The sequence below is a fragment of the Mugil cephalus genome, chromosome 23, assembly GCF_022458985.1.
Source record: "Mugil cephalus isolate CIBA_MC_2020 chromosome 23, CIBA_Mcephalus_1.1, whole genome shotgun sequence".
Taxonomy (NCBI): domain Eukaryota; kingdom Metazoa; phylum Chordata; class Actinopteri; order Mugiliformes; family Mugilidae; genus Mugil; species Mugil cephalus.
The window spans coordinates 3,639,708-3,666,145 of record NC_061792.1 but is presented as its reverse complement, the minus strand read 5'-3'; the positions used below and the strand labels follow the sequence as shown (position 1 = coordinate 3,666,145).

Genomic DNA, 26,438 nt, shown 5'->3' with positions numbered 1-26,438 from the left:
TTTAGTAATGTGGAGATGATAGTTGAACTGGGGCTATGGTAACTTCCTACTACCTGTGTCTTCTTGATAAACATTCACATTGTAATAATCTGTATATACTGTAGTCCATCTCAATTAAAGATCAAGCAGTGATTTAGCCTTGACAGTCCTTGCTGGGGTATTAAGGAATAGCACCTCTCTGTAGTTTTACTGCTCTCAACTGTCATTACACCCTAACAGGGGGAGGGACAATGCAAATAAGTCAAGTCATGCGCCTGTGAAAAGGAAGAGGAAATGAACGGTGTGGAGGAGAGAGAAGGTGTTGGAGTGAAAAAAAGTACCTCTTGCATACTACCATGACTACAATCATGCAAAGATGGTGGTAACTGATTGCTAATGACTCTATGAAGGTTTTCAAATGCTCTCATATCTTTGGCCCACATGGCACATTAGGTTCAATAAACTCCTTCGTCACAGTAGGACTAATGAGCATTTCACTTCATGTTCATGCTTTCAAAATTAGGTATCTGTATCAAGTTGTAAACCTTGGAGAGATTTCTGGGAACCACACACACTAGATGTCACTGTTCACCAAGGCTAACAGATAAGTCTGTTCAAAACAACCGTAGCACAGCAAATAGACAATTACTGTATGTCTTTTTACACTGTGGTCAGGGTCAACATTAAACACAGTAACAAAGTGCAGAGAAATGAATGGATGCCAACAGTTGCTTTGAACGCAAGGAAAACACATCCGGCAAAGCTGAAACCTTTATTATGATCAGGAAAATGGTCAAAATGAAGAACATGGCATTTGTACTGAATAGCTAAAGCATGCAAAATACTGGTGTTACGCTGGATGTGAATGTTTTTATATGAAGAAAACGTAGGTACTCATATCTGGCTGAGGTTCCCCTTTGTTGAGGGCAAAGACGCTTGAAATTGACAGAACAAAAAAACAAATGGAGACAGCTGGATGAAATCCCAAGTGGTGTTTAATCTCAAGTAGCCATGAATCACACAACAGTTAGTTTTCGGGTTACGTGTGTCTTACGGCCAATTGTTTCCCTCTGGGACTAGGGATCTCAACAAGTTCCCTCCACTGTTCTTTGTCCACGGTATCTTACTATTCCTCACCTCAAATGGAGTTAATCTGGGCTAGCTCATGCACAGTATCCAGCTCAGTCAATTGGGAGGTAAATACATTCTACTGTCATTGCAGTCGGCTGTGGTACACTTCAGTGTTCTTTTCAGCTTTGTAAACCCAATGAACTAAGGCTTTTGGGTACCAATATGCACCACATGAATCCTCAAATTCATCAGCATCAACAACATTAACATAGGAGGCGTTTTGTCTCAGAATAGTCCAGGGCTTACCACCAATTAATCACGTAGTATGTGGCGTCTGTTGCGGTGAACCGCTTTTAACTCAAAGGCAGGAAGTAAGACCAGAAGATGCAAATAATGGCACGTGCCAGGTAGTGGACTCTCTCAAAAAGAAAAACACACTTTGAAAGAAATGTTCTGCCTACCTTCCTACCTCCTCTCACCTGTCCTAGGGCTGTATGAAGTTGTTGATGTGTCCGAAAAGTTCTTACAGCAATTCATTGTGTGCTTTCAGCAAGCTTTCTTTTGAGCTTTTTCATCCAGGGTCTTGAACTCCTCCAGCCGGCCATATAAACCCTTGCCTTCATGCTAGTCATATTGAATTTCAGTTTTGTTTGTATATATAACAAGTTTCTCAAAATGCTTTACAGGCCCCACAGTCTGAAACTCCCAGAACTAGTGCCAAGGCAATCGTAGTAGTACAGCAGTAAGGTGCCAGTATGCTTCAAAGTTGTGGGGAAGTATCTTACATTGAGGCATAGCTTTTCAAACATAGCAATCTAAGACATGCTAATGTCACACAATGATGTGTGGTGAGAGGTGGTGTTCGAACTTTTTATTTTTCATACAGCCACATATGAATATTCGTAGCATATTGACGCCTTCGCTTGCGGTTCTTGACCGTGTACAAGAAACTCACCCGGTGCTGGATGTGTATTGTCGTGTGCATCACCTGAGTTTTAGCTGCTTAGTGTTGCAGTAGCTTCACCTAACGTAATTGGTAAGCTGTCTAATACTTTGCCCAATAAAGTTTTTCATGATCTTTGGCTGAACTTAATATTCCGTGTAGTCATCTTGTGGCTAACACCACCCCAGAGAGAGAGAAATTTGGGGGGGTGGGGGATGGACCATGATTAAATGTGGTGTCACTTACAGCCATTGCTATATACAGTACAAACCAACAGTGGATCATGTGCAAATGTGACTCCCCTCGCTCTCTATTACTCTCTCACCCTGTCTTGGGCTAGAAATAGTTTAATTTGGAGAACTGGAATAGGAAGAAGACACAAACAAATGTTACCAAAAAAGGTACTAAAGGAATTAAAGCATTCCTGGAACTGAATTGTTGCTCAGTGTGGTGAATCACAATCCAACATGGCTGGGAGGTGGAGGACAATGTCGAAATATTAGCAGTGACGATGAACATGAAAGACTCAGCTGGAAGCTTTTCATGCAAAATCCTCGGGTTTATCTGCAACTCAACATTTTCACCCGTGTTAAATTAGGATTAAAATCAAATTTACGTTGGGCGTTTGGATCTGTCATGTACGTGGGCGTTTGGACTTAGCCGTAAGTTGTGAACTTCTTTTTTAAGAGATGATGAGCTCAGTTTTCTAAAAATGTGAAGTATGAGAGCACCGTGTTGAAATGGAGTTGGGAGACAATACGATGAGTAATGCATAAAAAAATTGCAAAACACAAGTAGGCCGTCACAGCATTTGGCATCAGCAAATAATCTATTCACAACATCAATTACATTTATGGCATAAAAACGCCTTGGAAATTCACAAAGGCTGCTGAAGTGATATCCCTCCAGTGCTGCCACATGCACTTTGTCAGTGTAAAATTTTACCCTGTATCTCTACATTTATGTCCGTTTAGCTTCTTCATGTTGCCGAAGCTCCCCTGGAGTCCAGTGTTTCGTTCTCTGTCCTGAGAAGGGGACTGGGGTGTGAGGCCTATGCAACCTGATAAGACAGTTCTGTCACTTCTGTCTAATGACAAATGCACCCACCAGTCTTTCTGCCTGCCAACATTGTAAGTCAGTGGACATTCTTAAACCGAGTGCGCTCATCTGGCCCCTGTAGTCGAGTGATGAATTACAAACCAACATACTTGAACATTTTGGTGCTCCTAACATGCAGTTTAATTTGAAAAATCACCATTAGGGCTGCCATATGGTATGTCCTCAGATTTCCTCCTTGCTTCCTAAGGATGTTCTGAAACCCTTTGTTAGACGATGAGATTTCAAAACAGGAGGAAATTTGGGGACAAGATAATCCAGAATGTGCAATGCATTCAATGCATTCTTTGTTAGCAGGACAAATAAGTCTAATATTTTTTTTATTGCCAACATCCCATAGGAGAGACCCAAACCAATACATAAAGATGGACCACGAATGCCTGCTGTTGGAGGGCTGGCAGAAACAGTTGTTTTTTTTGTTTTTTTTATTTCTTCTGATTTATGGAGACTGGAAGCTACCATGTCCAAACCACTTACAGTTGATCTCACATTTGATCTGGAGTCTCTCCGTTTGGAACCAATTAACCTCAAGCATAACTGATTATGCTCCAATTAAAATCAAATTGGTTGGACTTTATGTTGTGCAGTGATGTAGTCGTAGATCATCTAAGTGGTGTGGAGTTGAATTTGTGGAGAACAAATGATCTCTGATTGGTTGGAACTGTTGGATTGCATGGAAATGATCTTGTTCTTCCCCTGAATGGTGATCTGGTAACACCAGGCTGGGGACAGTGAGGTTTCTGACAGAGCGCTGTTGTTAAACTTTCAAATATTTAGCTTATTTTTATTGGACATCCAACTTTTCCTAGAATCTAGCCTTTAACTCTCTTAATGATTCCAGGCCTAACCCTCTTCCATACAAAAGTTACAGGATATCTTTAAGAGAAAGTTTGATGCCTGTGAAGTTTGTTGGTCTCTTCATGGGATTTGTTCACAATAATAAAAATATCAAAAAATATCAGCCAACATACAAGCCTCAAGTGATTGATTGGCCGTAAATTCTCAATAAGTTCAGTGTAGTTTGGATCCACCCTTGCCAGTGTCTGCCATCACATGATCAGTAGGTCCCTTTCAATGTGCACACCCTTTGGCCTCTTCCACCTCGAAACTGTTCAGTAGGGTCTCCAGACCGCTTCAGCAGCAGCCATGTTTGATGGGGAGCTGCTGTGGCTGGACTCCACCTCCACGCCGCCCACTTCGTTCTGATTGGGCAGAGAAGGGTGCAGGAGGGAGGAGCCTGTCGAGGCATTGGTGCACGGAGGCAGGATCCTCGGCGGCGAGCGGGAGTCATTACTGCTTCCTCCCCCAGCCATCATGGAAAACTGGTAAGAGCCTGCGGCAGTGGAGTAGTAGAGGTGATACGGTGAGGAAGTGGACTGGAAGGGGCCATTCTGAGCTTGGTGTGGGGTATTTGCAGGGTAAGGAGGAGGCAGGTAGGTGTGGTACCGCCCTGCAGGCGTGGTCGCCATGGCTGTTGCCATGGTGATGCCGAGGGCGCTGTTGGAGACTGGGTTGTGGGAGGGAGCATAGGTAAAAGCGGCCGCCGTAGGAGGGTAGTGCACACGGGGGTCGGAGAAACGGGAGTCAGGTAAGGAGGGAAGTGAGGAGAAAGGCCGTTCTAACGTCATCCTTGGGTCACCAAAGGCTGTGAGGTCTTGACCTAAGAGAGGGGCAAAGGACAGAGGGTTACAACCCACTCACCGCTCTATTTGCTGTGTGAGCGCATGCCAAGATATGTCACCTGTGAGTCGTGAGGACAAGTCACTGAGCGAAGAGCGACCAGGCGAAAGGGGATTGGCCGCGTGGACGGCGGGCGTAGTTATTTGTCCAAGGTAGGGATAGGACTGGTCGTAGGACCATGATGGAGATGACTGCATCTGTCTGGAGTCTGAAAGAGAGACAGAAAGACAGAGAAAAATTAAGTTCTGGCAAAGTCACAGTGATCCGCCATTCTCGTTGACCACTTTCATGACCTATGGCAGAATCACTATTAACAGCTACTTCATATACTTTTACGAACAGGAAAAGTTCTGATGGGTCAAGAAAACAGAGATCTCCAATTAAATTGGTGTGACAAACGGTACAAAATGAGCAGAGAGCAATAATTTAGTGTGGAGGTAGACAACTGAAAGAGAAGTTTCTCCTCTTCAAACACATATGCACTGTTTGTGTGTGTGGTGTTTCTGGGAGGGGGTGAAAACCGGGCCCAATGCCAAGCCCAAACCTTTCCTGGCTTCTGTCCCCAGGCAGACTTTAGACGCATGGGGCAGGACTGACAGACAAGCTGTCTGCTTGGAAATAGAACTAGAGCGCACAGAAAGAGAGCACATGGAAAGACATGCCTTGACGTGGTCTTATGTTGTCGGGTGCTAGCTGTCAAATGCGAAGACACCAACCCTTCTTAGAAAGAGACCTGGTGTGTTCTATATGATAGGCTTAATGCAGGGTTAACCACCGTGACAAGTCATCCAGGGGCAGACCAGGCAATCAGGTTTTGTGGCTTGCAAATCTAAGGTGGAAAAATAGGGATGCATTGCTTTCTCAAGGCAGCTGCACAGAGATACCAGTTACTATTACTATTTCTGTTAAGACTTCCAGGAACACTTACACTATGTGTATATTCACACGCTTATTATATTCATGTAATAAGCAAGTCTAAAAAAGGTCTCAAGGCTTGGCTATGTTGCTGTTACTCTTCTATTCATTAAATGAAGCCCACCTAAACAATGTCATTAGTCTGACAGATCTTTTCCGGAGTATAATCAGTTCTCAGTGGATGTGCTCTAAACAAACTTTGGAAATTTGTCTGCATTCCAGGCTAATAAATGGTATGACGGAACGAAAGTCCATGCCATTAACTAACAGAGGCTCTGATGGGCCTGCAACTCCCTAACACAAGGCTAAGTGAATCCCCATTTTCATGCTAGCTATCAGGGACAAATTATGCAAAAATAGGATAAGTTGGTTTTAATTTGTGAGGCAGCTTTAACTGTCAAAGTTATGACATGCCCCATTGAGTTGCACAGTCTAATGATATGCCCTGAACCTTGATGTTGGGCTTTATGGAGACCCTGGCCTTGGTATAGCCCCCTTCCATTTCAAACCAACCTTACCCAAGAGCACAACCTCTAAACTGTTATCCTTGGGATGGGAAAACAAGGAGAAAAAGACTTAAAGAAAAGGAACCATTCTGGAGAAACCAAAGAAACCTGATGAGAGAAGGCCAGGTCACGGTTTCTGGACATGCTTGCACTTCTGTGCACACTACAACTAGGACTGGGACATGTTCAACACATGCTCACAAGACAATATGATGATGACCAGTAGGAGACAAACAGTTTTTGATGAAGTTGTACTTGAGCAACTGCCATCTTTGCCAGCCTGGTAATCACATATAGGGTAGAAATCTGTAGACAGATCCATGTCCGAAAGACTGTTGGCAATAAGGACAATAGTGCAAGTATGCGGAAGTTAGAATCATACTTCTGTATCATTGCTACACTTTTGCACCCCAGAAAGGTAGAATAATGCACTTATTTCTGTATGTCTTCAAATCTTCACATTTTCCGCACTCTTGATCTCTAGCTCTTATGTATGCATTAGTATAGTGGAATATCCTGTGCTGAGCAGTTTCTTGTTACCATCCTGGCACACTGGCCCACATAAGCTTCCATTTGATCTTGACCTTTTTCATGTGACACCGCAGTGTGCTTCACATCTGTTCTGAAAGTGGTTTGGCGGCAGAGAGAACTACACTTTTATTACACTGCCATGCGCGCACACACACACACACGCACACCTTTTAAATTTAACAGCAGTGGACCTGGATATACAGTATTTATTATTCACAGTTGAGAAAATTTGAGAAGTGAAAGAAAGGAAGACAAATATTAAACGAGAAACGAAAGCTTGGTGGGGGTGGGGGTGGGGGTGGGGAGGGAACGAAAAGAAAGGGGGAAGAGAAAGGAAAAGAGGGCGAGCTCTTGATTTAATAACATTTCATTGTTTTTATTTTCCGAGATTTTTTCTTGTTTGTGCCTTTTTCCCGTAACTTGTGAGCCATTCTGGAGAGACTGGGGCTGCTTGTGGGGTTTTCCTTCATGGAACTCATGGAACTCAGTATTCTTGTCTCTTCTGCGCAGGAGGAAGTTGTTGTTTGGGTTTTTTTTTTTGTTTTTTTTTTTTTGATTACTTTACAGTGAGTGATTTATATTTTGAGTTAAGTTGATTTGTAGTTGTGTTCGGTTGTTATTTGATCACTCTCAACTTTCACTGTTACTCATTGGGTTTTTCAGTTCACTTCCTCTGTTTCCTTATGTGTGTCACACAGAAAGTAGGAATCTACAGTGAGGAACACTTTTGTGTGATTCTGTCATAAAATACATATATATTGGACGTTCACTCAGAGCTTAGGTTCACCAAGCGGTAAGCCCGTCATACTGTACGACAGATGAAAATTAAGAATTGAGATACAGTACAGTGGATAGAGTGGATCCTTAAGCCATAATTGAGAAAGATCACCCACTATCTATCTACTATTTGTACAATAGTAGTTCCAAATTGAATTGTGCAAAAGGTGGTAAGAAACTGAATATTGGATTCAAATAGCGATATATAAGGGAAGTTAAACCTTTGCCAAGTATTACTTCCCAAGAAGAAAAAGAAATAAAAGTGGTCACTGTTTCCCAGATTTGTCTTCAAGTCAAACTTTTGATGTATTTTGTGCCTGTACTCAGATTAAATGGAAACTAATGATGGACTTATAGGCAGCCTAATGGATAGTTGAGGAAAATTAGGTATAAAGCTGCATCAAAAGCACAATTCCTCCACTGCTGCCGTTAGTTAACATTATACAAGCACATGTTCAGTATATGCAAAACTCAGCCTGAAAGCATGCTGGGTCTGTGGTTAATTGCAGTTTCAAATGTGGTACAGTCAACACAGCAAGTGTTTAAACTGAGAGGTGAAACCGGCACAGAACATTAGACCGCAGCTTTCCCTTTCCTATTTATCGGAACCATTAGAATTTTTGTAGGCTTAAGTTTTCCATCCCCAATTGTCTCTTGTGTTGCATTCTGGTGGTTTAATTCATTTGGAGTTTGTCTTTGAAGGCTACATGCCAAACATCTTATAAAACAGGTCATTTACAAAGGTTAGGCAGGGCTCTACCCGATGAAATCAATAGTCCTTGTGTAAGGAGTTGGATAGTCAGCACATAGTCTGCATGTTAAAACGTCTCAAACAACTGTGTACTTATGTCTTTTGGTACAGTAACAATTTTTATCCCAGCCCAGATTGTTCTTTAGGTTAATTGTTTACTTTTGGCGAAATTGGACCTCAAAGCAAAGGATCACAGCTGAAAGTAAATTCAAAAATCATTTCTGTCAAAGTGCGACAGTTACACACTTTTTTTCTCACAGTAGCACTTCCTGCCAGCTGACTCTCGTTTCCTCCTTAAGGCACGACTTGTTTCCTCACATTCAGACGCACATCACAAAAAAAAAAAAAAAAAGTGCGCACAAGGAGAAAACGCTGCATTTAATGCGCGCATCCGTAAACACTCTTGGCGTCACTACCACAGAAGCCAGAAGGAGAACAGATACTGCTCGGTGCCACACAGAATATCCACGGCAACCGCAACGTGCACGCTCGCAAGCATGCACGCAGACCACAATGGATCTCTGTGTAACCACAATGAGGAACAATGAGGTTTGACGCAAGTCGAGTTGCAAGCAGAAGTTTGGGCAAACACACACACACAGTTTCTGTCTGTTATTTGATGCTTTAAATCATAGATTCCCAACCATCAGAATGCACATTGATACTGGTTGGCAAAGCATCTGCTACCGAGCTATGAGGACACAATAAAAATTTTTTGTCAGGATACTTGTGTTAATCACACTTTACTTGGTGTGCATTGCACATCTGTGCAGCATGTCCTCCTACTACAAGGGCAAGACCATTTGAGCTGATACAGAGATTTCTTCTCAGAAAAAGTCACTCTGCTTGCACACTTCAGTGACGAAAGTAGATTGCAAAACTTGTGCACCTGTGAGACATCCTGTACTCAGTGAACTTAATTTGTCACTCCAAAGAAGCGTGGTAAGTTGGACCAATCTAATCCCAGCTGGGGCCTAGTCACCTGTCTTTACTGTTGACTGACACATCACCGTAGAGATGCAAAGGAGTAGATCTAAATTTGCTCTGCAAATCTTACACGGAAGGAGATCAACTCCTCCAGCTTGCAAATTACTTGGCGGGCTAAAAAGTATGTTTGGCACAATATCTCTGTGTATTCTGTTTCATAGTCAAGGTTGAATATATTAAGAGGCTGAATACCTAGAAAACTATTTTACAGAACTGAACAATGGAACATGCTTCGGATGTCATTGTCTCCTGTCATCCCACGATGTCGATGAGCAGAAGCCAGATATGTAAGAAACCATCCTCCATATCCGGGTAAACCACAGCGTAGCTGAAAATAGGTCCTCAAGCTAAGGTACTCTCAGCGGGGGAGAGGGAGTCCTGGGAAGCTGCATTAAAGAGACCTCAGCAATCATGATCCATTGGATCCTCTTCTGGGAGGAGGAAACCCAATGACTCTGGCTACGCAGTGTCCCTAGCTACTACCATCTCCACCTTTAATGCAGAGAAATGCACCCTCGCCTGGGTAGGACTGCCATAGGCGGATTGAGCCCTAGCCGGGTGTGAACTTGGTGATTCTCGCAATGGCCTCTAAGATGTGGGGTTGGTTGACTGCATGATCACTGAACACAACTGAGATCACTGAGTAACATTCACATACAGCTAAAACCCAATGATAGTCCATTCTACAGTTGACCTAAATGCACCTAAATTTATAGTATTGTAATTTATGTCCGACGAAATTTGACCACCAGAATTCACATTCCAGTGATTGGCTTGGATTTGTACAAAATATAGTAGTCAAGAAGGAAGGCATCTGCACCTTTGACTGATTAAGGTTCATTAGACGTGAATGTGATCAACGATTTCTCTCTCTTACCAGCAGTTATCTGAGAGTGCGTGGGGCTGGTGAATGTGGCAGAGTTGAGCACCGCCGACTGGCGACTGTTGGCTGACGGTTGATGGTGGTGATGGTGGTGGTGGTGGTGGGGTGGCGTCACCCTCATGGTGCTCCTCCTCAGGTGCTCCAGCTCAGTCAGTCTCTCAGAGAAAGCCAGGGAACTCGGTTTGACCTCGTCCATCTTCTGGCGGTGACCTGGGGAGGAGGAGGAGATGAACCATCACGGCGGCTCACTTTGGCGACATTTTTGAAGTTTGGAGAATCAAGACATCCATATAATATGTGAGATATATATTTGTAGGGATACAGCTCACTTCACCCACTTCTGGTTACAAGAAAACATTATAATGGCCTTGTTATGTCAGTTACTACCCATTGTTAACTGCAGGAATGTCCTGAATTTGTTAACACACTCGGTTGTTGGGTTCGGGAATCCGGTGATGGGCGCCACATCAGGGTCTGGCTGTCTCTTTTTGTGTGTGTATGTGATGGTCTGTAATGCTGTCTGTGGTGTTGGCTGCACTTCAAAGCCCTGAGACTGAGCTCCAGTTACAAGCACTTCCTCCCTATGGGGGAAGTGTGCATGTGTGTATTTATACTGTGTGTATGTGCGCCTCTCTGCTTGTGTGTGGGCGAGTTATAGACGAGTGATGGTTATTCACAGCTGAGTGGAGCTGGCAGGAGTCTTCCTGTCTTTCCGTCACCTCTCGCCTTGCCCGACTCTTGTGATCGGCATCGCTCAGTTCAGTCCATTTGAGGCGAACAGTGCCGCTTTTATGACATTAATGTTTACCGGCAAAGACAAATTGGTCCTTCCTTTCCTTTCGCTTTCATTTGCCATTAGAAATCCCCATGTTTCTTCACACTGAGTGGGAGAGGAACTCTGTTGCTTCAGGTTCCTTATTGACTCACTCAGTTTACAGTTTGTCTCTAGGTATGAGACACAGGTCTTCATTGGCGATTAACATTAAACTAAACAATTATGTTCATATATATATATATATAAATAAATATATTTACGAAGTAAAGTACAATGATTTTCATGAATGTTACTACTGTGATATCCCTTTCTAACCCTAGAATCAATTTTCTTGAATCACTGCATTGCCCATAAACAGGGCTGGCAACTTTCGCAATAGACTGTAAGATCGGGGTTGGTTGACTGCATGATCACTAAACACAACCGAGACTGCTGATGAAAAATGATCACATACAGCTGATGGCAACGGTGGAAAGAAAACCTATGCAAAGAGAAACCCAGTGATGGTCCGTTCTGCAATAGTCACAAATGCAGCAAAAATGGTCATAAACTTATTTATGTGCTACAGATAAGTCAGGAAATCTGGAATTCAAATTCCAGGGGTAATCAGCTTAGGAATCGTACATTTGTACATGCAAGTACAGTATAATGATTTTCACGATTGTTACTACCTAATTCCAACCCTTTCATCAACTTTCTGGAATCTCTGCATTGCCCATGAAGAGGCTGTCCCCAGATATTCACAAAACCAATACTGCACAATCCTACAAAATTGCTGTTTATGTTCTGACATTTTCCAACTTCATTCTGATGTGCTCCAAAGCATTTTTTGAGAGTTTAAGCTGTGTTGCCATCAAAAAAACCGAGCAACTTAAGTATGCAAGTAAATTCAGACCTTCCAAAGGCCAGGTTGGGAATAGATTTTTTTTAACCTTATTAAAAGTATTTTAACATTTGCATGGCACATCCAAATATGCACAGGTTATGTCATTTGATGTGTCAGTGGATTGTGAATATCAAAAAGCAAAACATAAAAAACAAATTCCCTACCCACTGCAAATGAATCATCATTCTTAAATAATAAGAGACCATAGTTTGTGTGTATGTCCATGACTCAGTGGAGCATAATTTCAGCGACAACTTTATTCTGTTTGGCCTTTTAAAAGAAAAAGAAACAAAGACAGTTTGAAAAAGATTTGGTCGGTTTTGTAGGAATATCAAATGGATTTTAGCTGGGCTACATTTAACGAATTTCTTCACTCTTAGGAGTGTGTGGTATAGAGAAAGGATTTCTCGAAATGAATGTAAATTAGGTATGCCCTCTACATTGCCCGATGTGAGTAAAATCAAGCACACTGTCATTAAATCCAGATGAAGAGTTATACACTTCACAATTTAACTGAATTAAATTTATACCAGTGAGTAAAGGTAGGCTTAACTATAACTTATATTGTTGTATTAACTACAATGTAATGTTTCTAAAAATTAACCACACAGGTGCTGGCCAGTAGAAGGGTAAAAATTTAAACATGGGCATATTACACAAGAAAATATATGAGAAAAACTGTTAAGACAAACTCATCCGTGCCGCGATAAGATTTTGTCATGTCGGTTTTATTTACAGTATGTTGTTGTGTCATTAATTCTGATCAGGGCTGTGTTAATGAATTTGTATCAGAGAAAAATCAGAAGGGACCTATAAGTGAACCCTGTGGGATACCAAATATCAACATTTGTTCATCAGTGTTACTCACGTCGTGGCTCTCTGGGACCGTCCACTGTGATTTTAATGGCTCTCTGGTATGTGGCCACTTGAGGAGGGTTGGTGAACACCGTTATGGTCAGAGTGAAACTCTTTCCTGGAAGGGAGACAGAAGAAGGAAAAAGAAAAAGAATGGAATGAAAAAGACATTTACTAAAAACATTTACTAGTAAAGAACATTTAAACATGTCTTTTAAAGTATATATTCTACTTCATGCCCAATTATGAATGTTAAATTTGCATCATATAACTACTGAAGGGTTACGGTGATGAGGTAGTCATGGCCATATGTCATACTGACTGAGCAGAATCGAGAGATGTGAACACTGTTACAGTCAGCGTGAAGCAGCTGCTCGAAAGTGAAGCCAAAGTAAGTAGAGGTGGCTGGCTGCAGTACAGATCATAAGCTCTACCTTCGCCATGTTAGTGGATGGGACAAACTAAAACACTACAGTACAAGTCAAATATATTTGCCTTTTGTTTTTAAGGATAGTTTCTGTCATTTTAGGTAGTTAATATAGTGCTCATAATGCAAACTCAAGTGTCCATTTTTTCTCATTAGGATTTGTTTAGTTGGTTATTTGAAGCTATAGATCCTATGTGACCATGAGATTTTGGAAAAGAAAGAGAAAATAAATAAATAAGTACAATATATAATCCAATATTTTTTTTGTAACTGGTGTGAGTCTAGAGGAAGTGTGGGCGGGTCGACAACAGATCAGACTCTGGCTCCAAACTTGCAAGATGGCACCGCCCGTAGTATTTTGCCAGGGAAGTAGTGACCTGTTGTCCATATTTATATGCAGTTTATGGCCCCAGTTCACAATTTCAATAGACCCCTGCCTGCCAATCAGAAATACTGGAATTATTGTCCCTGACTGGATTAATTACCGCATGCCAACAGTCTGATGGCACGTACACACACCCACACAGTAGACGCATACTGTAAGGCACTAATGGCAGGTGTTACTCTCACTTCTGTCTCCCTGTGTTTTTGTTTTATTTCTATCTGTACATTTCCCCATTGCTCATGTTATTGACCTTAGTACAGTAAGTACACATCCTTAGTGTGTATACAGATGGCTCTTGCTTACATTAGTTGTATGGATGGCTACTAAGTGAGACTTAAAGCCCCTTTCCTGTGTTGTATAACACGTAATATACAACCAACATGTATATTTACTGTATGCTGAATATTGAGGTGTGTGCATACTTGTATACGTTAATGAACATGAACAAATAAACACATAGTGCAAATGGTAAATAATATGGAGAAGCATGCCGGGGGGTCTTTCGATACAGGATGTTTACACTGAGAGTTTTGGCTATCAGAGAGGGACAGGAGGAGGGAGGCAACAGCTGAAGTCTTTGTCTGTTGTGTCTGTCAGCCAGCTGGTTGCATCTCATACACACCCACCCACACAGACACACACGGTAGATTACTAAATCACAAAGGCATCTGTGTGCACTGTGTCGGGCTTTGCAGAGTCGGGCTTGTCCAGCTTTTCCTCACAATCAGATAGAATTCTATTTTTTACACGACCTTCAGCAAAAGCAATATGTGTGCACAAGTAATAACAAGCTATTTGTGTGTGTGTGTGTGTGTGTGTGTACAATCATGTATTGGGATAGACACAAATAATGGCCCTGTTTAAAAAGAGGAACTAGAGAGACTGAAAACTGGTTGCACATGTGCAAACACACACACACAAACGACAGCAGATACGTAGAGGTAGTATCCTGAAACTTCGTATGAAACCACGGACAAGACATGATCGGAACTGCATCATATGTTGACAGATCCGTCATTTACGTCAAACATACAGCGGTCCGCCTCGACATTAAAACCACTCATAGCAGAAGTGAATAACATTGACCATTTTGTGACAATCCAATGTTCTGCCGGGAAACGTAGACATGGACCACCCAGACATTGATTGCAGCCTGACACAGACACACACACAAAAATGTCCACCAACACAATTGGCATACAAGTTTAGATTTTAACTAGTCTACTACTGACTACTGGCTTCATTCTTGAAGGCATCACCTCCTCCTAGGCAACATGTACACTAAAAACTTTTTTCTGCGAGCATCATAGCTCATACAATTAAGAATCTTATGCAGTGATCAAGTCAGCAAAATGACGATAATAATTTGGTGCAAGACGCTTTACGGAACCCAGAGGCTGGAACCTGCCACAGCAAGCACTAAGTTGGCAGTCGCAAGTAGAAACTCTAAAGACATCAAATTTGGATTAGAATCCAGACCTTGTACTCAGACAGTCTGGTTTTGGTGCTGTGTGCTCACCTTTAATCAGACCAACCCTAACCCTAACCCTAACCCTAACTCTCATACTACCTATCAAACAGGAAACTGTTTCCCCCATTTTATCACTGCAAAGTCATTAGGCACAATAAACAAAGGTTAATGCTAAGTTTCGGTGTACATTTCATGCTAGCCATACAAAAACACCATTTAGCAGCCGTTAAGATGAAAACAACGATTAAACAAGCGAGATTCAAAGAGACTGACAAAGAGGGCAAAGTGCTTGAAAAACTGATGAGACAATGAAATATGATCCTGGAATGTTAGTTTGAGTAACAGATCCATGAGGATGAAGACTTATCACTACAGTTACCACTATTGATGTTTTACTCCAGCGAATAATATAATAATAATAGGCATAGCTATTTTCCAGTGACAGATCTTTTATACAGATTGACATTCAACCGCCAAACTTGGAGCCAGATTTTAAGAAATGTCCTGAAGATGTACTTGATAATTTGCGTTGCCGAGAATAGGGATAGACGTATCGGTGTCCTTGACCTTTGACCACTAAAATCCAATCAGTACATCCATCCCGAGAGATCTCGGTTTACAAGAATGGCACTGATGTCTGTAGGGACTGACATCCTACAAAAAAAGAATGCATGAATAAAAAAAAAAATGTTGATTCTGTAAATGGAAGCATTGATGTAAATGCAGCTCAAACCTGTATCTGGATAAGTCATGTGTTTTGCAACTCCTTCTGCAAAACAAGGAACAAACACACTGATGATGACTAATGAAACCACTAGTCAAACCACCAAACCACTCATTGGTGTGTGCAGCTAAACCAACCACTTCCCACACAGGTGGTTAATGGCAGTTAGAGGTTGTGGGCGGAGAAACACCAGCTTTACATTGATGTGGGTTAAATTTTTCACCAGAAATCTGGTCAGAAAATACTGGGGCAGCTTTTAAGGCACGCTAGATGTGAAATTTTGTACAAGTTTGATCGAAAGCCATTAAAGTGATGCCTTTCTGTTTTACATTTGTGGTCTTGAGTAAAATCCTTCAATGGCAACTGTTAGCATGTTTGGCTAAAAGAGCCACTGTACGCTAGCATGGCTCTGTGAATAAAGGTTGGTTCAGATGACATTTTCTGTTGTTTCAGTTCATTTGGTTACTTTAAACCAGGGAAAATAACCTAAATGAGAAAAGGGTGTCCAAGTGTCAGTTTCTTGCTTTATCTGCAGTCATTCAGCTATAAACCAACTTTAAAAAAAAACAGTGAATATCTCAAAATACTGCCGAGATAGAGTGACGCTGGTGGAAAAAAGCCCATTGTCCTCTGTGCCGTTAAATTTGCATGAAAACAAATTCCCACTCCTCAACTTTCTTCATTTGAATCCTGCTTCATATGAATTATTAACACGCTCATTTTTCAACAGCGGGGCTGCGTCCATATAATATTGACTTATTCCTATATTTTGTTCCGGCTGGGGAATACTTATCATTTTTTTTTTTTTTTTGGACACGCACGTGCTTGAGCGTTAGCTTGTGCACACAGGGCTAGTGTTTTAAATAGATAAGCTCCCTGCGACTAATTTAAAGTAGCTGGGGTCGAGTGTGTCTGTTAACACTAAAGGGGATGTTAGGAGGAAGTTGTGTGAGTACAGTTTTTATTCACATATACTTCCCCTAATTTCTCCACGTTGGGCTGTGTGCAGATCCCACCTATTAAATTTCAACCAGTGAGAGATCTTTCAGGTGATAAGGCACGTATGAATATTGCTGAGACTCATGGGTTGATATGCACATCCTTAATATGTACAATCATATTTCTAGTAGTGTATCTCCAAGGGCGTACCTCTTCCGCTGCGTCCGACGAAGCGCAGGTCATTGAATCTGGCTACTTGGCTCTTGATGGCGGCTGTGGCATTACGGAGCTCCGCTGAGTAGTTCTCGTCGTTCCCGGCCATCACCGTCACCAAGGTTCCATCAGGGATGTCGCCCATGGCAACCACCTAATGACATGACGAAAGAAAAATGTTTCTACTACTAAAACTTGTACGGAAGTCACATGGAGATATTGAATGTTTTGGTGCCTTAAGAGAATATTCATGCATTCAAGGCTGTGCCCATGGACATGTACAGGAAACTATGTTTTTAAACCCTAATGTTCAAAATAAAACATTAATAACTAAAATAAAACCGTAATATCCATGTCACATCATTTTGGTTATTGTTGTTACTTACTTCTATTTAGGACTACATTTGCCATTGCGCCATTAGGATAAAATCAAGGATTAGAAAATCGAGGTACTACTCTTATTTCGCGTAAACTCACTAAACTTGGGTTTGACTATTAAAACATGTCTGTAGCCAGACTCAGTTGTGATTAGAACATAACTCTCGTACCTAGTACATGGGGCTCAGATGTTATATGTAACTACACCACTTATGTCCATCGTCAAGGAAAGTCCACCCAAGCTATCTGACTGGCCCAATTCCCAATGGAGTGACTAACTTTCCACCACAAAAGATTTGTGGGTTTGGGAGTTGGTAGAGGTTCCTGCACAAATGCCGCATAGCTGTGGATAACACACCTAGATGCGATGATCAGAGGAAATATTGGAATTTGTAAAGAAAGTATTTGTTCTATGCATTTCTTCGAACATTAACAAATGACGGAGACGGCTCCATACCGCTCAGACTTGCAAGCTTTACAGTACAACCACGGGCTATTCTACCGCTCTATCCTTCCAGTTCCAAAGTAAGAGCAGCGGGAAGTGAGGGGGTTAACAAACGCTCTATCTCATCATGGGATCAGTTTTACTGACAGAGAGCAACAGCTTATGGCTGTCTGAGCTGTCAAATTGAATGTAGAAAATATGCAAATGATGAAATAAAAGTCAATCATTTTCCCAGCCCGAAAAACTTGTTCCAGGGCACATGGGTAAAATGGAATGCCTGGTGCACTAGAGAGCACATTCTACCTCTTCCACACCTACGCAAATATAGTGCCAGGTAAGACTGATTTCCATATTAACGCTAATCAAACCAAACCATCAGTGTGCAAATATCCAGGGCAGATACTGTACTATGGACGGTTTTTCCTTTAACAACCAAGCTCTCCAAGCAAAACAACTGTAACCCAGGATGACTGGACACACTGAAAACCACATCTCGGTTAAACCATGGATCAACAGATACGTAGAGTAGCGGCAAAAATTATTGGCGCAACTGCTATTTATCATTCAAAGTGGCTCGGCAATGAGAAACCCACTAATCTCAGCACAGATCTGAGCTGGTTTGGTTTCATAATGGATCATGAAACCAGCCCGACACAGCAAGGGAAACAATGATAACCCCCTCAGACCACCAGAGTACATACGGTGTCAGTATTATCACCTACGTACAAAAATTGCTATTGCGTACATTAGAAGTGTGCGTACAACATGTGTATTTTGGACGGCCATCCATTATCAGGAAAAGACAGTGACATCTGCCCACGACACTTCATAGCGATGTGTAATGCACTCACACACACTCAAACGCACACACTCACACACACACACACACACACACATATATATGCACGTGCGAACACTAATGCATAAAACTCAATAAATCGATCTGTGGCGCGTTCTGCGGCTAAAAGCTGCTTTTCCACAAATGTATTTTGCCTGAAAGTGCAGGAAAGCCGCACACATCGATGCGTGTGTGTAGACTGCGACGGAGACTGGGCCATAATACCGCGTGTGTAAAAATTGCTGGAGATGGATGCTCCAGATGATTGCGTTTTGTTGTTGTTAAGCAAAACGTATGAAACTGCGGAAAATGGGGATTTGGGAACGATGCGATCCGATGTGAAAATATACATGTTTTGAGAAGACTTCTGCAAAATGTGGTATAGGTAAAACACTTTCCTTTCAGTTTTCCTTCAAACATTGTAGAAAGCCCCCGTCAACATTAGTGCTGATATATCGACGGGCCAGGTCACATGAATTATTCAAAGGGGCCTTTTGATTTTGTGTCAGTTAACTGTTGAAGTCATTTGTAAAAAATGTCAAATATAAATTCAGTTCAGCTTCTGAAACGGGAATATTTGCTGCTTCTGGGTTTCTGGCTCTTCCTAAGGTAAATAGTTGTGAGCACTGGACTGCTGGTCAGGGACTTCAAAATGGCGTAAATAAACCATCAGCTAGAACTAACGAAAATAATCTAATAATGCGAAAATGAACACAGAGACGAGAAAGGAAAGGACTGGCCCACTACCAAATAAATAAATTTGGTGTGCTTCAATGTTGAAAGCAGTCTTCAAAAGTCTTATTTGTACAAGTAGTAGAGGTAAAATTATTCGAAAACTGTTTTAATCCTGCATAAAGGAGTTGACTACAACTACTTTACATATGGTGGGTTAGTTTGATGAATCACAAATAAAAGAAGTCTTGTGCTTTCACATTACTTGCATGTAAAATCTAGACATAGGGATGTAATAGAGCAGAAAATGGACACGCTTACGTATGTCATTGCCAATGTACTCACCTTAAAAGCAATAGGCAGAGTCTTGTTACACCTCCAGTGAGTGGGGAGCACAGAGCAGAGGAAATTAGGGCTGTCTGTCTTCACAAGTTCTCCTGGATGATCTGAGATCACCTAAAAAGGAAAAAAAAATAAAATAAAAAAAGGCTTAGCAGTCACTTTTTAAACCTCACTGTGATACTCGTATACGGAATCATGGTTGTTTTACCTCCACCATGCCGCCGCGGTCGGCCATGCGCAGTTTGCCCACCAGGGTGGCCCCCCCACCGGCTTCCTGGGCTCCCAGGGGCAGGGCCTCAGTCATCTTCCCCCCTGAGCCGAGAGTGGTGGAGGGGGGAGTGTATCGCCGGCCAGGGGCTGGGTCTGGGAGAGAATGGACAGGTGTCAGCTTTCACTGTTGCTCAAAATATTAGTGTGGCTGGAATCATTAAATAGTGGAGAGGGTGACCCATGCAGCCAGATCTGAAAAGATCTGTGGTGCTGAACTAAAATAATTGTTGTAACTTACGGGAATTAATTGATTTAGAATTTTCTGGATGTCTTAGCGTTCCCTGATAATATTTTTTTTGACAGCATTCAAAGCGTTTCACAGTCACAATGATGCATCTAACCATTCATTCACAAAACCTAACGCACATTCACACGTCGGTACAAATCACAGGTAACAACTCGTGGTTCAGGGTCTTGCTCAAGGACGCATCGGCATGTGGTACACTTTGAGGTTATAATAATGTTATTATGCTATTCTATAATTGTAATATGTATTGCTTAGACAAAGGCCTGTCAGACATTACTTTGAACTGGTCCAAAAAAATATTAATTCTTTCTCAGACATTTTATAGATTAATCGATTAATCAATTAACCAATTAATCGATTTATCGAATAATCAATTAATCAATCAATCAATTGCCAATCAAGCAATCAATCGATTAATCAATAAAATACTAGAGTAATGGATAAAGACAGCTGTGCATTATGCTCCACACCACAACTGAAATTCCTGTTAACAATAATCTTTGCAGTGGTATAACGAATCGTTTATGTCAGTTCACGGAAATGCCTTTCATGTGGTAGTTTCAAAAGAGAGCACACACACACACACACACACACGCACACACACACGCACACACAACCGTTACACTTTAAAATTCTGAGAATTCAGATTAAGAAAAATGAACGCGGCGCACTAACAAAAGAGAGAGAGAGAGAGAGAGAGAGAGAGACATAACACAGCACAGCACAAGCACGCAATGTGTTCTTACATGACTCAAAAGGTGGGTGACTTGCACATCGACCTCCTGCACACATGCATAACACCGTGACACACACGCGCGCACAATGGCCAGGCTGATTTGAATACCCGACTGTGTAGTCATGAAGGAGACAGCTACGCGCCTGCAACCCCCCACGAACCACCCCCACCTCCACCCCCCTTCTTTTTGTTGTTCTTTGGATGAGTAATAGCGAGACCACGTTTCCAATTGTGCAACACGCGCAGATGTGTGCCACGCAGTCGGAGGAGTGACTGAAATTAGCAGAATGTGAGGAAAATAATGACAAATAATAATAATAATCATAAAAATAAAAAAACAGGTCAGTGTGGCTGCCTGTTGGGTGGTTTTGACAGGATGTCAAGCCGCAATCGAGGCCATATGCTTTACAGTTAAAACCCTTCCCCACATGAGGAAGGATCACAAGTGTTTTTTCTTTCTATTTTTTTTGTTTGTTTTTGTTTTTTGTAAAGTGAGCACGTCCAAAAAAAAAAAGAAAAAGATAAAAAAAGATGCCTTTCATACAGTAAAGCTAGATTATATTTTTTAAGTGTGGCCTTTACAGATGTTAGAAGTCTTAATTTAAAGTATCCAGGAAGCAGCGGGGTAACATATTGTGTATGTGTCACCCTGAGAGCTGAAGCATCATAATTTCAAATGACATATATACAAACCTGTTAAATGAATTGTTATTAAAATTCAAATACGAGTCCAGGCACTTTTCTGAAACTCTCAAAAATGTCAAATTGGGCGATTTATTCGAACAATAACTGACGATAAGTGCATTGATTTTATATTTTGGTGAGTGCAAAAGCTACTTTGATAATCAACAAAATTTCATTTTGAAGTACAACCACTAAAGGCCATGTTTCTTCAGTTAACACCACACTCCCTCAGAGTTTGTGTTAGGTCATCACCATCAGTCATCACAGCTAAAGATACGCTTTTCGAAAATATATACAACCTCCCAATAATCTGTGTGTACTGCACGCAGGCCCGTATCTTAATGAACAGCAAGCAGACAAACTAAATGGAAACAAGTCGCCAAACACAACACTCTCAGTAAACTTTTTGTTTCTGCAATAAAAATAAAAATCCATCGCGCAGATGAGTTGCTGACTCGCCAATCTTGACCGGAATGGATATGCGTAATACCCAGAGGCTTTCGGAGGATTTTGTGGCTCTTGTTTCCCCTTTTAAATCGCTTCATATTTAAAAGCTGCTGTGTCTCATGCACCCTCATTGTAAGAGATTTGCTTTTTCTTTTTTCTTTTTTTCTTTTTTTTTTAAAAAAAGTACCGTATTTCGCGTCCCACAGGAACACCATTTGTGAGCCACAGTGCGTCCCGACGATCTTCGCTATAAACCTCCGGATTCTTCCTCGGGCGCACCACAACAAACGGATTCTCCTCTGCGTCCCGGCCCGGGCGCTTGTCTTTGCTTGACTTTTCTAATCTGCGCGTGGAAGTCTTACAGCTGCGGTGCGCTTTTCTTCCCCGTTAGTCCGAGCGCGCCGGATATGAGTCTCTGTGCGCACAGAAAAAAAAAAAAAAACCCCGGAACAAAGCGATCTCCACTTTAGTTTCTTGTCTTGTCCGTGCAGTTCAGAAGCCACTTTCTGAATTACAGTTAGATAAATTCTTTTTCTTTTGTTTTTTTGGAAAGGCTTCAAAGCTCCTCTTGTCCCCGCGCAGCAGACATGTCCACGCGTAACGCGTCTTAAATGTGGAAGGAAACGGCCAAAAAGGGGAACAAAAGAAGAGCAACGTCTAGTTTAACTCTTCTTTTGTAACCACCTAGACTGTAAATGTACTCTTAATGTCAAGTCTCGCACTCTGTACCTCCTAACTCTCCGTCTCTCTCTCTTTCCTTCTAGATGAATGGCCATCCCTGCTGACAGCGTAACGCTTTTACCGGCAGAACTCCGGATTTGCATGTCATCCGCGCACGGAGCCGCTCCCAGCCAATGGGGAAGCTCTCCGCAAACCCCTCGCGAGCGGGTCGACCAATCGGAGCCACGTCCGTCCGACTAGTCGAAGAACAGGAGGGGAGGAGAGGAAGGGAGGGGGGGATGTTGGAGGCAGAGCAGCGCTTCGAAAAGGCAGGAATTGACTATGTCCTCAAAGGCATGAACAATATGGTTAATGGATATAACGCAGGGGAAATGAGCTTAAAAAATAATAAAAAGAAAAAAAAGTGAGAGAAAATAAGTGGGAAATTATGAAAAGCGAGTTCTGGGGTTTGTTCAGATTTGAAAATCATATTCCCTTCGTCTCTTTCCCCCTGGTGCCCCTCCAAATTCTCGGATTTCTACTCAGAAACGACGGAGGAGGCTTTTGTCTGTGGCCGCGGGGTTAGTGTAGAATACAGACAACAGGGGGCAGCAGGTGATCTAAGTCTCCTGAAAGCTGGCCTGAAAGAACAGCAGGTCAGTCTAATTGTGTCCATTTTCAATTAAACTACATCTTATGACACTTCACAGTGACCAAATCTTGCCCTTATTCTTCCTGAGAATTAAGTTCCTGTGTGAATCTGTGTGGATCTTTATGTTACAAATGTGTTATAACTAAAAATCCTCTTAGATGGCACGTGTTAAAACTCGTTTTAACATAAACATATTTAATTTGACTTTATTTTGCTCCTTTTTTTATATATAAGCATGCCTCTGTTTAATTCTCATGTAGGCTAGTGGTAAATTTTATTTTGTAAATGTTTTTTTTTTTTTTTTTTTAGGTTGTTTCAGTGTTATTGCAGTGCTATTTTTAATATCAGTGTGACTTTCTTTGTCAAATAAATGATAAATAATTATAAAAAGAAATTGCGGTGGATAAAGAATTTCAAAAATAAAGTCAAAGCCACCACCAATATTCCCTGAATATTCTAAATTATAAGGCAAATTATTAAAATCTATGCATACATGTAAAAATATCCAAACTAAATCAGTCTCATTGCTTTTCCTTGTCTGTTGTTCGTTCACGCCTGGATGAGGAATGTGATTCCCCCGAAATCCTGCACATGAAGGACATTTGGTGTCCGCATGTAAGAAAAGTCAGCTTATTTTTAACAAACAGCTGACGGATGATGATGTGAGATGTTTCAGCGCGATATCCCAGAAGGCGCAACTTCAGATTTTACATCCAATCCATTTCTTTTTCATTTATTCCTAGATCTAAATAAACTATTTAAACCACTTTGTACCATCTCATATTTTTATAGAGGTAGAAAATTTGAGGTTGCAGTGCCGAACAACAGAACAGAAACTATGGTTCACACTGGCAATGTAATTTCATGAGAAACTAAATATCTAAAAGGCTAATGAAATCCCAACATCAGTCTCCCTTAAAAAAAAAAGAAGCTAATTCACAAATTTAAAATACACTTTTATTTTCTGCCTCACAAAATCAAAATTAGGCAAACACATTTCCAGTGTGCTGCTGCTTATCTGCACGTCTCTTTCTCAGGTCACGTTACTGACAGAAGGTGACCTGAAAGGACAGATCCTTTCCGTTCAGACAAACAGTGGATTGTCTCAGGTTAGCCTAGAAGATTTTAGTATGATTTCACGTCCCAACGAATCAAATTGTTTCATATCTAAAAGCGGAATCAAAGGAAATTGAGCAGAAAACTCTCAGATCAACCTCAATTAGCTCACGTGTTCTGGAGATTTAATACTCATTTTATTGGGAGATTACAAACTGCTTCAGCTAAGATGCTGTTCCCTGAAAAGATACGTAACATACGTATAACTTGTGCATATCTGTAAAAACATATTTCTAAAAAGATATCATGTATTTCTATGTTGTGTGCATGTGTGCAAAAAATAAAACCTTAAAATGAGTCCTTTCTTTTGGTTTGATCTCAAATTTTTTAGTTAAAAAAAAATAGTTACAAATTTTTTGGGGGGAAACTGTACATGATGAAGAATGAAGCATCCAAATGTCACTGCTGTGACATATTTGTATAAACATTTGAGAATTAATGGACTCAATTGTCAGTTTAAGGCAACTTTATCAAATCTTGACCTTTAGAATGGACATTTTGTTATACGTTACATACGTATGTATGTACGTATACATACGTATAACTTGTGCATATCTATAAAACCGTATTTTTAAAAATGTGTGTTCCCATGTTCTTTACATGTGTGCAAATACTATAACATAGAAGCTAAATATGAACTATAGTAATAGATAGTAATAGATTTTTTTTTTTAGATGAAAAAAGTAAAATATTGTTGAAAAACTGTACGTGATAAATAATGAACCATCTAAATGTCACTGTTAAGATATATTAGTTTTAGCATTTGAAAAATGACGGACTTAATGGCAAGTTTAAGTCCACTTTAACAAATCTTTTACTTTAATATTAGTCTGAACTTTAGAATGGACATTTTTGTTTATAAAGAGATATGTGTGTTAGTGATGAAATTTGTTATTTTATTATTCCGTCCTATCACTTTCTAGAGATAAGTGTGAAAACTACCAAAACCCTCCTGCGTGTTTTTGTTCCCCTTCTTTTTAGGAGTGAATCGATTTAATCTGAGCTGCATCTACGTGCTGTCCGAGTCGTTTTAGGTAAACGCCAGTCCGCCTCTGCACCCTGCGTAGCCAAAGGGGCATAATAAAAAATGTAAATGCATCTGCACTCGTCTCGGGGCCTGAAATGGACTTGATGTGATTTGCCCTCGGAAATATCCATTTTTCACTTCCTTGTCATGTATTTATGTTTTTTCCGGCCGTTTGGTGATTTCTATTGGCGAACAACACAGTCACTGATAAAAGGTGAAACCCCACATCGACAATAAGGTTTTTCTTGCACCCTCTACAGTGGTATTTAATGTTTTTCTACATATGTTTCCTACAAGTGCATCTAATGTTTCCTACAAATGCAACAAGCAGTTAAAGTTGTGTCATTCATTTATTCGTCTTAAATTTAATGAACTGTTCCCCTAACCTTTTCTTTGCTTTCTTTTTTACCTCAGTGTTGAAATGAAAATACTACATATGAACATACTTCATTGACTCTTGACGTATCAAAATAAAACGGGGGAGAAGAAAAGAAAAAGAACACGACACACGGAGAGGAGTCTGATTTCACTCTGCCGGCCCTTTCCCACCGACTAACTCATAATGTGAGCCGCTCACTGCCCATAATCGATGGCCATCCGCAATCGCCTATCAAAGTTCTCAAAGCCGACATTGCCTCATATCATCAGCAGAAATGCTTTGTCATTAGTGGATCAATCCCGTTTGTGCAGTGGAATGTCTCAAAGGAGCAGAAGTGACGGGCAGATTTAGTATATCTCAACGGAGCAAAAGGGACGTGCAGATTTAGTACAACGCATATTTTCTTTTCCTTGTGATTGCCGTATAAGGTGTGATAATTCGAGGTCTAAATCCTTTTGTCGATGCTTTGCTAGTATTGTAACAGATAAAGTGTCAAAGTCAGTATGGAACTGTGGGAACAGCAAGTGTGCCATCGTGTAGAAGATGGTCCAAGAAAATCACAGGATCTTTAAGCCATATGGAAAAACTGTACTTCGTATTTGAAGCACCATCGTATTACCAGGAATACCAGTCTGCTAGGGACAAAAAAATCCAATAGAATCCCCGAACAACCCAAAACCCTCTGACTGAATATGCAACCACGTACAAGGCCTGAAAAATCCCCTAGAATC

At 41.1% G+C, this 26,438-nt stretch overlaps 1 protein-coding gene across 6 annotated transcripts in view; it reads right to left on the bottom strand.

Annotated features, from left to right (window-relative positions):
- Positions 1–956: 956 nt before the first annotated feature.
- runx1 (RUNX family transcription factor 1) overlaps positions 957–26,438 on the bottom strand; it is a 52,771-nt gene continuing 27,289 nt past the window's right edge. For 4 of the 6 annotated variants that reach the window (XM_047576719.1, XM_047576721.1, XM_047576723.1 and 1 more), the window contains 7 exons: positions 19,698–19,852; positions 19,493–19,603; positions 16,812–16,968; positions 12,669–12,773; positions 10,134–10,349; positions 4,851–4,997; positions 957–4,769 (listed from right to left, as the gene is read on the bottom strand). In XM_047576719.1, coding sequence (XP_047432675.1) covers positions 4,222–4,769; positions 4,851–4,997; positions 10,134–10,349; positions 12,669–12,773; positions 16,812–16,968; positions 19,493–19,603; positions 19,698–19,852 — 1,439 coding nt within the window. In that variant the 3' untranslated portion in view covers positions 957–4,221. Of the gene's footprint in view, positions 4,770–4,850; positions 4,998–10,133; positions 10,350–12,668; positions 12,774–16,811; positions 16,969–19,492; positions 19,604–19,697; positions 19,853–20,752; positions 20,814–22,060; positions 22,722–26,438 lie in introns of those variants that run through there. The other 2 variants (XM_047576722.1, XM_047576720.1) reach the window with 2 other exon arrangements.